The sequence below is a fragment of the Rattus norvegicus genome, chromosome 19 (genome assembly GCF_036323735.1).
Source record: "Rattus norvegicus strain BN/NHsdMcwi chromosome 19, GRCr8, whole genome shotgun sequence".
Classification (NCBI taxonomy): domain Eukaryota; kingdom Metazoa; phylum Chordata; class Mammalia; order Rodentia; family Muridae; genus Rattus; species Rattus norvegicus.
The window spans coordinates 52,142,312-52,158,255 of NC_086037.1; the positions used below are offsets into that span (position 1 = coordinate 52,142,312).

The 15,944-nt window shown below is 36.0% G+C and overlaps 1 protein-coding gene across 13 annotated transcripts in view; it reads left to right on the plus strand.

Moving 5' to 3' along the window:
* Nfat5 (nuclear factor of activated T-cells 5) overlaps positions 1-15,944 on the plus strand; it is an 87,437-nt gene that overhangs the window by 33,330 nt on the left and 38,163 nt on the right. For 5 of the 13 annotated variants that reach the window (XM_008772503.4, XM_003751872.6, XM_063278043.1 and 2 more), the window contains 2 exon segments: positions 1,653-1,778; positions 15,275-15,830. In XM_008772503.4, coding sequence (XP_008770725.1) covers positions 1,653-1,778; positions 15,275-15,830 — 682 coding nt within the window. 13 annotated transcript variants of the gene reach the window in all.

Here is a 15,944-nt window from a genome sequence, read left to right on the forward strand (position 1 = left end):
CTTACTCTGTAGACCAAGCTGGCCTTGTACTCAGAGATCCACCTGCCTCTGCCTCCCAAGTGCTGGGCTTAAAGTGTGCATCCCGCAGCTACCAGTCCTGCCTGGCTAATCTGTTGTTATCCAACTGTGGTTTGTCTTTCTAACTCAACTAGAGAGGAGGGAACATAGGGCTTGGAGGCTTGTCTTTTTCTGGAATGAGTGATAACCAACTAAAGCTGTAGGCACAGAATGCCTACCTAGGAGGGGAAGTGCACTTGTAAATTACAGATGTTCTCCTACCTTGGAGGGGAAGTGCACTTGTAAATTACAGATGTTCTCCTACCTAGGAAGGGAAGTGCACTTGTAAATTACAGATGTTCTCCTACCTAGGAAGGGAAGTGCACTTGTAAATTACAGATGTTCTTCTACCTTGGAGGGGAAGTGCACTTGTAAATTACAGATGTTCTACCTAGGAAGGGGAAAGTGCACTTGAAAATTACAGATGTTCTCCTTGCAAGGACCTGAGTTCAGGTCACAATATCCTCAAGGTGGCTCATAACCATCTGTAACTCTAGTTCCAGGGACTCCAATGCCCTCTTCTCACTTTGGTGGGCTCTTGTATGCACATGGTTCATGTACACACACTTATGCTTGCTCACAAGTACACACACACACACACACACACACACACACACACACACACACACACACACACCATTTTACAAACCACAGTTTCAACCAGGCATGGTGGTCCATGCCTTTGATCCCAGCACTTGAGAGACATAGGCAGGTGGATCTCTGTGAGTTCAAAGTCACCATGGTCTATATCGTGAGTTCCAGGCTATGTAGAGCAATACTGTCTCAATAAACAAACAAAATCACAGTTTTTCTTCCCCTCTTACTGTGTATGCCCCAGGGTAGGATTTCTATTTTGAGCTTGATATGCACTGTGGTGAAAGTTCTTCAACCTCTTCACAGCAGCATTGAAGAAAAAAGAACTGAATTGACCCAGAAATAATCAGTAACAAAAGTGGATCAATTAGAATTTGTAGAACAGGATCAAGCCAGCCAGCTCATTTTGACATTGTTGGGTTTGTAACTAGAGACATTATTTTCAGTATCTGAAAACACTGATTTCATTCCTTCTTTCCAGTTGGTCTGGGCCATTACAGCAAATTCTTAGTCTTCTGAATATGCTCCCTGTTCTGCTGATTTTCTTTCCTTGTGCCCTGGTTCCAGTCATCACACTGGGGGGACCTTTTGTTTTTACCTTGATAGAAATCTTAAGTAGGCAAGGAGAAGAAGCACTTTGTGGGCTGAGCTTTGGTGTCCCTGTGTGTGACAGTACTGAGGTGGCAGCCAGCAAGCCAGAACAGTGGTGTTTGGCGCCCTCTAGTGTTAGAGCTCCTGCGCAGACCTCTGATGGAGGAGATGAGGGAGCAGATAGGGGAGGCAGGAGGGGAAACGGTGGCCAGGGTGTAATAGAAGAAACAATAAGTTAATGTTTTAAAAATATTATATAATAAAAGAACAAATACTTGCTAATAAGTATTTACAGCCTTCATGATGCAGTTATTTTTGTGAAAATACAATTCTCAAAAGAGGAAACATACTCATTTCTCGAACATGTTATTGACTGACTTTCTTCCAAAATTTTTTCTTCCTCCCTACAGAATCTGTCTATGATCTTCTCCCAAAGGAGTTACAGTTACCTCCACCTAGAGAAACATCTGCAGCATCAATGAGTCAGACAAGCGGTGGCGAGGCAGGCTCGCCTCCTCCAGCTGTAGTTGCTGCCGGTATGCATTTCATTTTACTTATTAATGAAAACTAGGGAACTCTCTGGCCAACATGAACAGTCTTGGCAAAGTTCATATCAAAAAGAGTATGATTTGAGGATTTAAAGATTTTACCCTTTACATTGAAAGGTTTTCAGTGTTTTTTTAAAAATATACATACGTGCATGCACACATACACATCTTACATTTTGGTCCATTTGTAAATGCTATCTCCTAAAGTGGACCTTGTGTTCAAATATGGGACCCAGTTTAAAGTGACCTTGTTGAGTGCACATAAAAAAAGATAATAAACACCAAGCTATGGCTAGAAAATTATATTGACCTTTTATTTAACAATTTTTAAAAGAATTATTTACTTATTTTATGTATGTGAGTACACTGTCACTGTCTTCAGACACACCAAAAGAAGACATCAGATCCCATTACAGATGGTTATGAGCCACCATGTGGTTGCTGGGAATTGAACTCAGGACGTCAGGAAGAGTAGTCAGTGCTCTTAACTGATATTTCACCAGCCCTTAACAAATATTTTTAAAGACTTGCCCAAAGGGAAAAATGTTACATGATCTAAAAAAAGGACTCAAGTTCTTAAGTCTCCTTTCTCTTTATCGCATGTAACTATAGCCTTTCTCCTACAATTAAAAAAAACTCTGGCACAGTCAGAGTTACATAGTGATGTGATATATATATCATACATATATACACATATATACATACATATATACACACCCATACATACACACATATGTGTGTGTGTGTGTGTGTGTATATATATGTGTGTGTATATGTGTATATGTGTATATATGTGTATGTGTGGGTGTATATATATGTACACACACACACACACACACATATATATATATAGCCTGATACTTATTTTAAATTCCTGAAAAATAGTGACCAAGTTGAATATAATCTTTATGAAATACATTCTATTATAGTCTCTTATAACAATGAAACATATTAAAAATAATGTTTGAAATTTATTAAGTTTATTTTTACTCAGCTCTCAAATCATACACTTTGTAGTCTTGATTAGTAATAATTTAGTATGAATGCTTCCCACAATAATAGCTTGCCCAACTATAGTACTTTTTTTTAAAGTTGGGATTATAAGTTACTAAATGTATTTGCTTTAGAAAAACGAATACATTATGTCTACTTTTCTGAAGTTTTATCTATCCTGTAAAGGTTTCTTGCCCCATGATACTGATCATTTTTTTAAATGGTATTTAAAGTCCATCAAAACATCATTTCCAGTAAGTTCTTTTAATTTCACCAAGAGAAATAAAGAGAGAAGGCTGTAGTCTAAATGACAGTATTGGTACTGTGTTCTAGCTGCAGGTATTTAATTTCTTATATACATTAATCTTATATACATTATATACCAATTACATGCTAAAGAGTGCAGTATGAAGCCTTCTTGCTCGAGGACAGGAAAACTTTAAACATGGCAAAGAATATTGGCCCTCCTCACTGTTCATGTGTGGCCAGACATTTTCTAACAGCATCTGTGGATTTAACTGTGAATTAGTGAGCTTTTTAGTAATCAAATTGATAAGATGATCTGGTTCACCTCATATCTACCAGATTCTCTGGTAAAATGGCTCTGAATATTTTTGTGAAATTTGGAGCTTTAAGTCTAGTTTTTAAAGACTTTAATCATATAATAAAATAGAAAATATTTTTAAAAAGTATTGTTTCACTTTAAATCCACATGTAGAAATTGACTAACTGATTCCTTTTGTGTTTTGAGATTGTTTCTGTAAGGACATGTTGAATCTGCATAGAACTACAAGTCTGTTTCTTCTGTGCTTTTTTTTAACATTTGTTTACAGTAGATCCAGTTCCTTTTAAAAGCTGAAAAAAAATAGCAAAGTTTAGAAAAAGAACAGTTTCCTTTAAATAATACCACATGTTTCAGAAATTCTTATGTATAAATATTTAAAGTCTTTGATTTGGGGACACTAATGAAAATTTTTGCTCTTCCTGTATAGTTGAGAAAGTCTTTACAGGTAAATTAGATTAAAAGCTATGAGTTGAAACATGAAAATAGAAAATTTGACCAAAGGAAATGCTCTAAAGCTATCTATATATGTTCATAAATGTATTTACATTTGTGGCTCTGAGGATTTAATTCAAGACCTCACACATGATAGGCAGGTGCTCTACTACCAAGACACATCTGCATCCCAGATTATTATTATTATTGTCTTGATAGCATTGACATTATAAAAGTAGTGGAGAGTGAAAAGGCAACTTTTAAAGTTTCCTTCTCACAGAAAGTTTCTGTGACCCTAATAATTAATAATCTTTTAATTTACATATCTACTTTTTAAGTAGCCAACATAGTTTATTCTATTTTCTAATGTCTTATTAATAGAGAAGACTCCTTTACTATATACTGTTACAGATAAAAGTTTAAATTAGAGTAATAGCGTAGGGGCATCAGTATGTATCATTGGAGTCACGTTTTGATTTATCACAGTGATAGCCTTGGTGATACAACTATCAAAAAGAAAGCTGGAAGTATTCTACCGTGTTTGGCTTCTGGCCAAAAGCTATATAGCTAGGGAAATCCACATAATTTAAATATCTGATGTTTTTAAAAACAAAAATCTGTAGCATTTGCTGTTTACATGTGAAATGCATAAAAATGATGACTTTTGCTATAGTTAATTCTTCAGAGTTTTGAAGGAGCTGGATTGGCTGCCATCAGGTATGAGGGCCTGGTGGGAACAGACTTCTAGTTCTGCCATAAAGGTTTGTGTCACACATTTTAAATCAGTTTAAATTTTTTAAAAAACAATTTAGAGACTGGGAATATGTATGTTCATGACATTCTTTGTTATTTAATTATTAAAAATGTGTTTCTCAAATTCACCAATGTAGTTTTTCTTCTCCTTGCCTCGCACATTACTGAGGACATAAATAAACGTGATGCTGCTGATCCAGAATCCAGAATCCTGCGTAAAAGGATGCTGCTCAGCCCCTTTAAATTGTTAGGATTTGGGTTTTGTACTATTATACCTTTACATACTCCTTCTGCTCTGTGAGTCCCAAGGTTAGGATAGAGAAAGATGAGGGCAGGAGGCAGGTTCTCTTGTGTATGAAGACAAGGTCAGAGCCTTTCATTAGCTTGAAATTTGTCTACCTGCATATTGTTTAAGAATTCTCTTGGGAAAATAGTTAAGAATTTGAAGTTCAGTATGTCAATGAATGATAGATTCAGAAATAAAAACTTTCTAAACAGTGTTTCAGGCTCTGTAAATAGGCCATTTTCTTAAAAAATCAAAAACATATCAATGAACTAATAGTATTAGCAAAATAAGGAGTTGACCAAGAGAAATAAAAGTTAAAGCAATCAAATATTTTAGTTATACGTTTAGAGTTTTTAATCCTGAGATTTACTTGTTTACAGTAATAAATTTACATGAGATCAGTATTCATCTATTTGAGAAACCAGGTAGTGTACTTACAATACCAGCATGTGAGAAGTCAGGAGAAGATTAGTAGTTCAGGGTCATCCCTGCTACACAGTGAATTTGAAGCCAGCATTAGCTACATGAGCCTGCTCCTCCCCCCCAAAAAATCAAATTAACTTGTCTTTTCATTTGAGGATATTTAATTGGCATTATATCTCGCAGTTTACTTTTGGGATAGATTGTCTTCAAACTCCAGAGGCTCCTCCTGCCTTTGCCTGTAGGGTGCTGGATTAAAGTAGGTATGTGCCATATATCCAGTGAATAATTCATTGTTTAGCTCAAGAATTTGAGTTAAAAATCTATAGAATCTGTGTCTGCCTGCAAGGATGACTGCTAGTTTGAGGACAGCCTTGGGTTACTTAAGAGTGTCTTTGTCTCACAAAAAACCCAAAATAACAAAAAGATACCAAAGAATAGATTAAACTGTAGGTTTTATAGTTCAATGGAAGAAACTTAATAACTAGAATACAGTTCTTTGTTTTTATAAAATTGGTATTTTACTTTGTATAATTAAGTTAGTATTTATTTTGCATTTGTTTGTCCAGGATATTAAATATGTAGCCCAGGATATTAAATTCTCTACATAGACAAGCCTACCTTGGCCAGATCTTCCTGCATCTGCCTCTCAAGTTCTGGAATTACAAGTTTGTCTTTTTTAGACTCAATATAGCCTCAGTACAGTCATACCTAAAGCAGCTTTTTAAAACATGTATGGGTGGCTACACCCATAAAACATGTACAGTAGAATCTCTTGAGGCCTGGGGAGATGGTAAAGTGCTTGAAGACCTGAATTCAGATTTGTAGAACCCGTGGTGCAGTGGTACATTTCTGTAGCCCTGGCCCTGGGGTGTGCAAAGACAGGTGGATTTCTCAGAGGCTCCATGTCTAGCCAGTGGAGTCAAAACCAGCAAGTTTCAGGTTCTTTTTTTTTTTTTTTTTAAGCCTCAAAAAAAAAAAAAAAAAAAAGTGAAGTGATTGAGGAAGCTAATCCTATGTCAATGGCTGTTCTCTATACACTCCCACACTAGTGAATGCACTTCCTCCCAGTACATCAGACAAATACAGTCCGTAACAGAGGCCAAAGGTTTTTTATTTGTTTGTTTTTTATATTTGAAATTCTCTTTGACATCCTTGACTTGGGAAATTCCTAAGCCCTGCAACAACCTCAACCAGCCACTTTATGGGTTCTTACTCCTGGTCAGTTTTGCAGAGGCCTACCCATTCCCCAGGTTTCTTGACATAAACCTTAATCAGGTTTATTTGGTTCTAAGCATTAAGGGCCTCCACCAACTTGGCATACCTAGGTTCATCTCAGTTGTATGTTAGCACAGAGGTGGGCGTTGGCTCTTGTCTTAGGCTTTAAAGGCTTTGACAAATCATGATCTTGTAGATGAGGACAACTTTATCAGCTCCTCTGATGAAGCAATGCTAGCATCCATCACACCCCCAGCCACTCTGTCTTCCTCAGCCATGGTGGGGAGCTGTTGAGGAAGCAGAGTTCTAGGCAGTGTCATGGAAAGGGCCAGAGTATGTGTAATGTAGGTTTGTAACTTTATATAACATTTACAATATAAACTTCGTTTGAAAGAACCTTACTAGATAATGATTTGAATTCTATACTGTGGCACTTGATAAATTTCAAGTAGCTAACACATATTTTCTACATTGAAACAACCTGTTGAGTGAGTGTTACCTATACTATAGGACAGGACAATAGAAAATTAAAGGTCTGTAACAGGAGAACAGCTATGCTTTAAATTACTTTAGACCAGTCATCTGAATTAAAACCATAGGAATTTGGGCAGTGGTGAGGCATATCTTTATGGATCTCTGAGTTTGAGGCCAGCCTGGTCAACACAGAGAAATTCTGTCTCAGGGAGAAAAATAAAATTTTGTTTAATTAGCCATCCAGCATCCTGGCATAAACCTGTAATTGGGAGGAAGAGATAGGAGAATCTCAAATTCAAGGCCAGCTTACATGTAAGACTGTTAAACAATAAAAACAAAAGTTGACATGTAACTCAGTGGTCTAGTTATACCTAATGTACACATGGATCTGAGATCAATATTTAGTACCAAAAATAAAGAACAAAAGAAATAGGAAGGAGGTGGGAAAATGTTAGAATTGTACTAAACAGTGTGTATATCATTGAATGTAATTACATCTCAATCCTTCTAGCTTCAATTACCTTTTATCTTTCTTGATGAGGTTCTTTTACTCCTTGATGTATGGTAGGACAAAGTTTCTTAAGCTTTTTTCACTCACATCCATGATAGACTGAAGAGAATTTTTTTTACTTAACCTTATATAGATACATGAACAGATTATATATACTAAGTGCAAATATTTACTGATAACAACTCAAATTTATTTTAAGGCTCTTTTATATTTTAGTTCAATAGAGGGCTTATGTAGTATGTTCCCCTGAACCACATAAACTGGGCATAGTGGCGTCCTTTAATCCTACAATTTTGGAGGTGGAGGTCAGCGGATTAGAAATTTTAGGTCACCCTTGGTACACAATGACTTTGAGGCTAGCCTAGGCTACAATAAGACACCTCTCTCTTTTAAAAAAATATGATAGTTTTGCAAAGTTGACTGAAAAGTTAAGAAATGTCTTTAAACTATGTTTTATTCACAGAACTGGCAATCTTTGTTTTAGCATTTTTTAACTATTTATTTTATGTATATGAGTATACTCTAGCTGTCTTCAGACACAGCAGAAGAGGGCATTGGATCCCATTAAGGATGGCTGTGAGCCACCATGTGGTTGCTGGGGGTTGAACTCAGGACCTCTGGAAGTGCTCTTAACCGCTGAGCCATCCCTCCAGTCCCTCAACATTAATTTTTGAGTTAGGGTCTTACTATGGCTCTTAGGCTAGCCTTGTCCTAACAGAGGTCTGCATGCCTTTGTCTCTTGAACTCTGAATTCCAGTTTTGTTAAGACCCTTCCACACTCTATCAGGCTGGCCTAGAACTCACTATGTAGTCCAGACTGGGATAAGGAAATAGGTGGCCATTGATGTGACAAAGAAATTAAAGATAGGGATGTTGGGGTGGCTGTTTGTGCTTTGTTTAGAGTTGTTCAGAATCTGTCTCCTCTGTCTTTCTGTGTGGGTGAAGGCACAGCCATACAACAAACACATAAGAGGGGGTATTCTGGCTTATGGATTAGATTGCATTTATAAACAGTAAAATAAATTGGTGAATATGAGTTAACCAATGTTTTGAGTAAAAAGTTTTCTTACATGCATTTATCTGATGTTAATTGAGTTTTTAAAGTTTATCTTACATTGATTATTGTAGCATGTAAACTTATTTGGGGGGAAAAGTAGATGGGGGAATGGAACGTGTTTTAAACATGTAAATTGATCAATCCTACAGTTTTTGGTTTTGTTTTTTGTAAAGTAATCTGGGTTGCTTACTTTATGTGCTGGGATGCAGTTGTTTTCTATTAATGCACTTAACTTGCATTCTAGCTTCGCCATTCAGAGACAGGCATCGTGTGGTGGGTTGTGTGACAGTGTCTGTCAATAGTGAAGACAAATAGTACCAGAGACACTTGACCCATCCAGTCCCACCCAGGGTCTAGGTCGGTCTCGTTTTCAGACTTCTTCATAAGTCTTATTTTTGTCTTTCTTTCTTCCTTCCTTCCCTTTTTTTTTGTTTTTTTTGTTTTTTGTTTTTGTTTTTAAATAGTGGGTTGATACTGATTAAAACTAAATCTGTTTGTAAAGTTTTAAACTTTACGGTAGTGTTATAATAAGAAATGTAGAAAATGAAGGTTGGCATGTAAGGTGTTAACAAAGCAGGTTTGCAGCCACTTTGTGTCTTCCATGTTTCAGTCTAGTGACAACTCAAATGTTGTTCTTAAATTTTTTTTCTGTGTGTCTTTCTTCTATGATCTGAAAATATGTTCTTATATGGTGACTTTTATCAGACAAAAATGTTTAGTTTTGAATTCATTTTTACCAGTAAGACAAATATTACTCCTCATGAAGAACAGCCAAGTCTCGGTATGTTTTAGATCAGTACCAAGTGCCTTTGTTGGTTTTTAGGAGTATTTCTGGGCAGGCAGTTGCCTCCTTCTCTGTTCCACTATTGGCTCACATAGTGCACTACAGAAGTTCGTGGGCTTTGCTGTAGTGACCTTTTAGACAATTCGACTATTGCACAGATAATTGAAACGTATAAATACATGTGTGCATTTAATTGCTAGTGTCAAATCTGAACTCAGGGTTCATATCATTTATGAAATGTGTTCTAATCAGTGAAACATTTTTATTCATTTTGAGGACCTTAAAGAATAGTTCTGATTTCAGAACTAAGTATTATTAGAACCAGATAAAATGTAAGCTCTTTTTAATGTCATTTTAAGCACAAAAATATTATGGTCATTAAATAACTCATAGTTGACATCTAGAATTAACGTCTTCATTTTAAAGTATAGTTTAAGCGAGGAATATATAAAATATCCATAGGTTTCTCTATGTGATAAAACTTAAAGTCCAGTATTTATTTATTGCTTTATTTATTTTGTTTTTCCTTTTGTTTGTTTTGTTTTGTTTTGAGGCAGGGACTCATTTATGTAACCCTGTCTGGCCTGGACCTTGCTATGTAGACCAGACTGGCCTCAAACTCACAGAGATCTGCCTGCCTTTGCTTCCCAAGCACAGGGACTAAAGTCGTGCACCACGACCTCTGGTTTGGTTTTTATTTATTTTTTTTAACAAATTAAATATTTGTATCTCCTGACATACTATCTGACAATCTTTTTATCCCAAGTACCTTGAACAGTCATAATGGCTTAGTGATATGTCAGTTCTCTTTGTTGTGAAGTGGGATGTGAAGCCAGGGCCTCATGAGTGGTGGGCATTGCTTTGCACTAAGCTATAATCTTAATGCTGCTTCATCAGTAATTAAAAGATGCCATACAGGGCCAGTGAGATGGTTCAGTAAGCAGCTGACAACTTGAGTTGGATTCACACAATTTGTTATATGACCTATACATATATGCAGTGACATGTGAACATATACATAACACAGACAAAACAAATAAATAGGTAAATAAATATAGCAAAATGAATCTTAACTTTAAGAAAAATAATCCTTATGTCCAGTTCATCATGGCTGACATTTAATTTGCAAAGAATAGAATTATAGACATGATGTTGATGATTCCCTTTTTTGTTTAGGTTTTTGTTTATTTGTTTGTTTGTTTGTTTGGTTGGTTGGTTTTTTGTTTTTGTCTTTTGAGAGTCATTCTACATTGTTCTGGCTGTCCTTGAACTCACAGAGATCGACTTGCCTATACCTCTACCTCTGCCCTCTGCCTGCCAAGTTTTGAGATTAAAGGCATATACTGTTATACCCAGATTCCCTTTATTTCTACATTTTAAAATTAATAAGTCTTCTGATGTTATAAATTTTCACTAGTAACTTACAGACTAGTAAGTCAGTTTTCCTATTGATTTGAGATAGTCTTTGTGCTCACAGAAAGTGTTATAGAAAATAGTTAGCATATAGAAATTAAGCTAAATTCAAAATAGTTATTTATAAAAGAAAATAAAACATATTTACATGATACTTAGATGAGAAAATAATTTTCAGAAAAACTTCCGTTATAAAAGATGGGTAGGAGAATCAAGGAACAAATAAAATTATATAGTTAATCATGGAAATACCTTATAAATATTTTGCTCTGTAAGAAATAAAAGCAGAGTGCTCTTCTAGGGGACCAGAGTTTGATTCCCAGCACTCACACGGTGGGTTGAAACAATCTGTACCTCCCGTTTCACACAAAACAGTGCCCTGTTGTGGCCTCTGTAGGCACTTCAGGCACATAGTACAATGACATTCAAACAGCCAAAACACCCATTTACAGAAACCCATATACTTAAAATAAAAATAAATATTTTTAAAAGAAATAAAAAATTATTAAAACACTTATTTGGGGGTTTCTGTATTTTTAATATGCAGCAGTTAGTTTAACAGAGACTGAACATTTCTTTTTTTTTTTTTTTTTTTTTGGTTCTTTTTTTCAGAGCTGGGGACCGAACCCAGGGCCTTGCGCTTCCTAGGCAAGCGCTCTACCACTGAGCTAAATCCCCAACCCCGGAGACTGAACATTTCTGACAGATAAAAATAGAGACTTTGCACTGAAAATAGGTTAGGGAAGTAGTTACCATATTTCATTTATACAAACTTATAAATGAATATCCAAGGCCAGGATTGTCGTACACACCTGCAAAATCTTAGCACTCAGGAAAATTTGGCAAGAAGAGTGCTATGAATACAAGGCTAACCTGGACTACATAGCAAGACCCTGCCTAAAAAAATAACAAAGCAGTGTGAGGGTGGTGACACAGTCCTATAACCCACCCTGAAGAGGCAGAGCAGGCAGGTCTCTGAGTTCCAGGCCAGCCAGAGATACATATTAATTGCTTCAAACACATCACCACACACCCTAATAACTATTTACAGGATTCTGTTATCACTTCAGTTCTATAGAATGACAAGGCGTTTCTTGTGGGATTTTGTGTGTGTGTGTGTGTGTGTGTGTGTGTGTGTGTGTGTGTGTGTGTGTGTGTTGTTCGGGCTGATATGATTTGACAGAAAGATCTTTAAAAGTAACTTAAGTATATTTATAGTATTCCCAGAAATAATTCTGTATTACTTTTCTGGAAATGCTTGAAATTGACAGGTTAGTGTTTAGAAATCTAAAATGTCCTTCATATTGTTTCTATATTTTAATGAAGTAATATTAAGTTATTTTTTCATAGTAAATTTAGGGTTAATGTAAATAAATAATTGTCATACACAGGCATATTAGGAAAGACTGCTGTAGCATTCTCTTGAGAGAGGGCAAATAGTTGTCTCTAACCTCTCAGTAGTTCGCCTGTATCAGGCACTGCTGCTGTAATGCTGTGCAATCTAAGCATTCACATTTTAATTACTAAATCCTTTTTAAATGTCTAATTATTTGCCAATTTAACTTAATAGAATTCAATATTCATCTGACTGCTTATAATTAAACTTCCCATGATCCCCTCCTTAAGTTCAATTATTTTACTAGTACAGCAACTCCTAGAACTCAGCAAACATATTTACTGGTTCATAATAAATAGTATCTTAAAGCATAAGAATGAATAGAACCGGGGTTGGGGATTTAGCTCAGTGGTAGAGCGCTTGCCTAGCAAGCACAAGGCCCTGAGTTCGGTCCCCAGCTCCGAAGAAAAGAAAAAAAAAGAAAAAAAAGAAAAAAAGAATGAATAGAGCCTCATCCTCCAGAGGGAGTTTAACTGTGCCTCTTTATTGGCATGTGGTGGTTTTGTTCACCTTCCTAGACACCTGAATTAAGTTTGTTTGAATCTTTATATAGAAAAAATTTTTAAAGAGGCTTTATTATATAGAGATGATTGATTAAATCATTGGCAGTTGTTTATCAACCTAAACTCCAGCTCCTCTGCTCCTTGGAAGAGGCAGATGGAGCTGTGCATGCGAACCCTTTGCGGACATGGTTGATTCTTGTAGCAACCAGCCCTCTTCCCCCATCCGTGTTATCTAACAACTTCACCCAAACTTCCTTATTAATACAGTCTCAGATGGTTGAAATATGCTTGTTAGAAATTAAAACCAAAAAATAAGAAAGACCCTGTCCAAAATAAATAAATAAATAAATAAAACCCGTCCTTCACCTTATCACTATGAAGCAGAAGACCAAAATTTTAACCACAAACACTTATTGTTCTATTCCACTTAGGAAGTTGCTGGAAACTGTAAGCTAAGAACCTTGAATCAAAAAAACAATTATATTAAACTACCATAACTTCATAATTTGTTCTTGACTTCATTATGACATATACTTTTTCTCTGTCATTGACAGGGATCCCTGACATGTTTGTAGTCTGCATTCTCATATGCATGGTACTTAGACTCAGAAAGGAGGGATTAGGAAAGTACTTTATAAAAGTAAAAGTTCACAGCATTCATTCTGCATGCTTTGTGTGATTCACTGCTATCTACTAGTATTTCTCTGAAAATCAAGAATACACACACACACACACACACACACACACACACACACACATTTTAGTTTCATTTTGGCCAATAGTTGGAACAGATGGAGGAATATTAGCTATATCTTTCCTTTTTTGCCCAAAATGATCATTGTAGTATTTTCAAAACAAAAGAAAGAAAAAAACTATATTAAAACCCAAAGTGGCTACAAATCAGCTCCTAAACTGTCATTGAGATTAGCATCTAGATTTTGTAGTTTTTACAGATCTTTACAAATATTTATTTAGTAAGAAAACATTGCATTAATGCATGATACAAATTTGATAAATTTTTCTTTAAATTGGAATGCAGTTTAAAAGTGACTGAATTTTCTACTTTCAGCTACTGCATTTGACAAGGATACAAACTAAAAGTGGAACTGGTATTGTCTACTCCCTCAGGCTCTTTGACTTATGGTAGTTAGAAAAGTTTAGAGTGTGGCTTTATATAGATCACATTATGGGTGGCTAACATGACTGTGCTCTTAAACCTTGGCAACAATGAGAATTTTTTTGTTATTTCAAGTAATCTACATGTTTTGATACATGCTTTCAGTTGGGTTCAATTAATTTATAGCATAGCTTTTTATTATCCAAGTGCAGACTTTCTTACATTTGAGCTCTATAATTGACCATATTATGATTTCAATAATTTAAATTTTTATTGTGCAGTTTTAAAACTGTGGCATAAATGGTACAAATTAATTTAAGCATTACCAATTTTACTTATATGTACATTATATCTTGAACATGATAAAATATTTGTGAAATCACAGATAACTTCAGCCTAAACAATGTTGTGTGGCTGAGTGACGATGCATCTATGGACTGAAGCAGCAGTGTTCTCAGCTGTTGCTACTGCTCGTTCGCTGCAGTCTGGTCTACAGAGATTTACTTAAATCTGCTTTTTTTTTTCTGCTTGCTAAATGATTTATTTTAAAAATATTTTTATAGTAATTTTGACATTCTAGATAATTTAGTGCTTACTTTTTTGTCAGACTTGGATAGTAAACTTACTGTTCACTACCATACTGGGAAATGACCTGAGAGTCACAATTAAGCAAGCCTTTTAGAAAGAGAAGTAGTGGGCAGGAATAGCCAAGTTTTGAGCACATGAGAACTTGATAGGAAAAGTCCACCCTAGTAGCCACCCTGTTTTTGCTTTTTATTCATTTGTAAAGGATGGATTCTTTGTTACTTGTGGATTTGATCTGCTATTTCCAACTTTGAGATTCTCAGTGGCCAACCATAATCCACACCAAGCCTTTCTCATCTGTATTCTTGTGGATTTTACAATCAGTTCTAGTGATGGTACCAGTTCCATTTTGCCTCCACTTTAGTTAATTATCTATATTTTTTCTCTATTTTTCATTTTATAATTGGTATCTGGAATAATCAGCAGCTCTTTTCTCATTTATTTTCTCATATTTTTATTCCAGGATTTGCCTCTGAAGCAGGGAGTGTCTGCATTAAAAATGACCTGTAGTTCTCTGCTTCATAGGTTAGAAACTTATTTTAATATTTTGTGGCTAAGCACAGTCCCACTTTTCAAATTCTATAATGAATTATTTAATTGGCATTGAATGTGGACCACAAACATATGTTTCATATTGGGGTTTTCTGTATTACTTTAAATGATTAAAATTCAACAGAACGTTCAGCTGAGGCAATAGAGCTTTATTCTTGCTTTACAGCTTAAAACACTAAATTAGATTTTTCAAAAATCTATCAATTATATAGCAAAAGTAAAATAACACTATTTGGGCATTTTCCAAAAATTCTATTTTTAGGCTTTGTATTGCTTAAAGCATTCATATTCTAAAACGTAACCAAATTCCAATTATTCATTTTTGGGGAAAACAATCAGTTCACAAATCACGTTTTCATTGGGACTGCTAGCCAGCCTAGGTGAAAGCATGTGTAGTGTATTTACTCTTGGATTGTACACCGCAGATGCTTCTTCAGCTCCCTCCTCCTCCATGGGCGGTGCTTGCAGCTCCTTTACCACCTCTTCCAGCCCTACCATTTATTCTACCTCAGTCACCGACAGCAAGGCTATGCAAGTGGAGAGCTGCTCCTCAGCCGTGGGGGTAAGTAACAGAGGGGTAAGTGAAAAGCAGTTAACCGGTAACACAGTTCAGCAGCATCCATCAACCCCGAAGAGGCACACAGTTTTGTACATCTCACCACCACCTGAGGACTTGCTGGATAACAGTCGGATGTCCTGCCAGGATGAGGGGTGTGGATTGGAATCTGAGCAGAGCTGCAGTATGTGGATGGAGGATTCCCCCTCCAACTTCAGTAACATGAGCACCAGTTCCTACAATGATAACACTGAGGTACCTCGTAAATCACGAAAACGAAATCCAAAGCAGAGGCCGGGGGTCAAACGACGAGATTGTGAAGAATCTAATATGGATATATTTGATGCCGACAGTGCCAAAGCACCTCACTATGTGCTTTCTCAGCTTACCACGGACAACAAAGGCAACTCAAAAGCTGGAAATGGGTTGGTATCCACATTTTTAAAGTTCTATCACCATTATGCAAAACAAAAAAGTAAATCATTCCCAAATTTTCTTAATTCTCAGTTCAAGTTTGCATATAAAGCAAAAAATGCTAA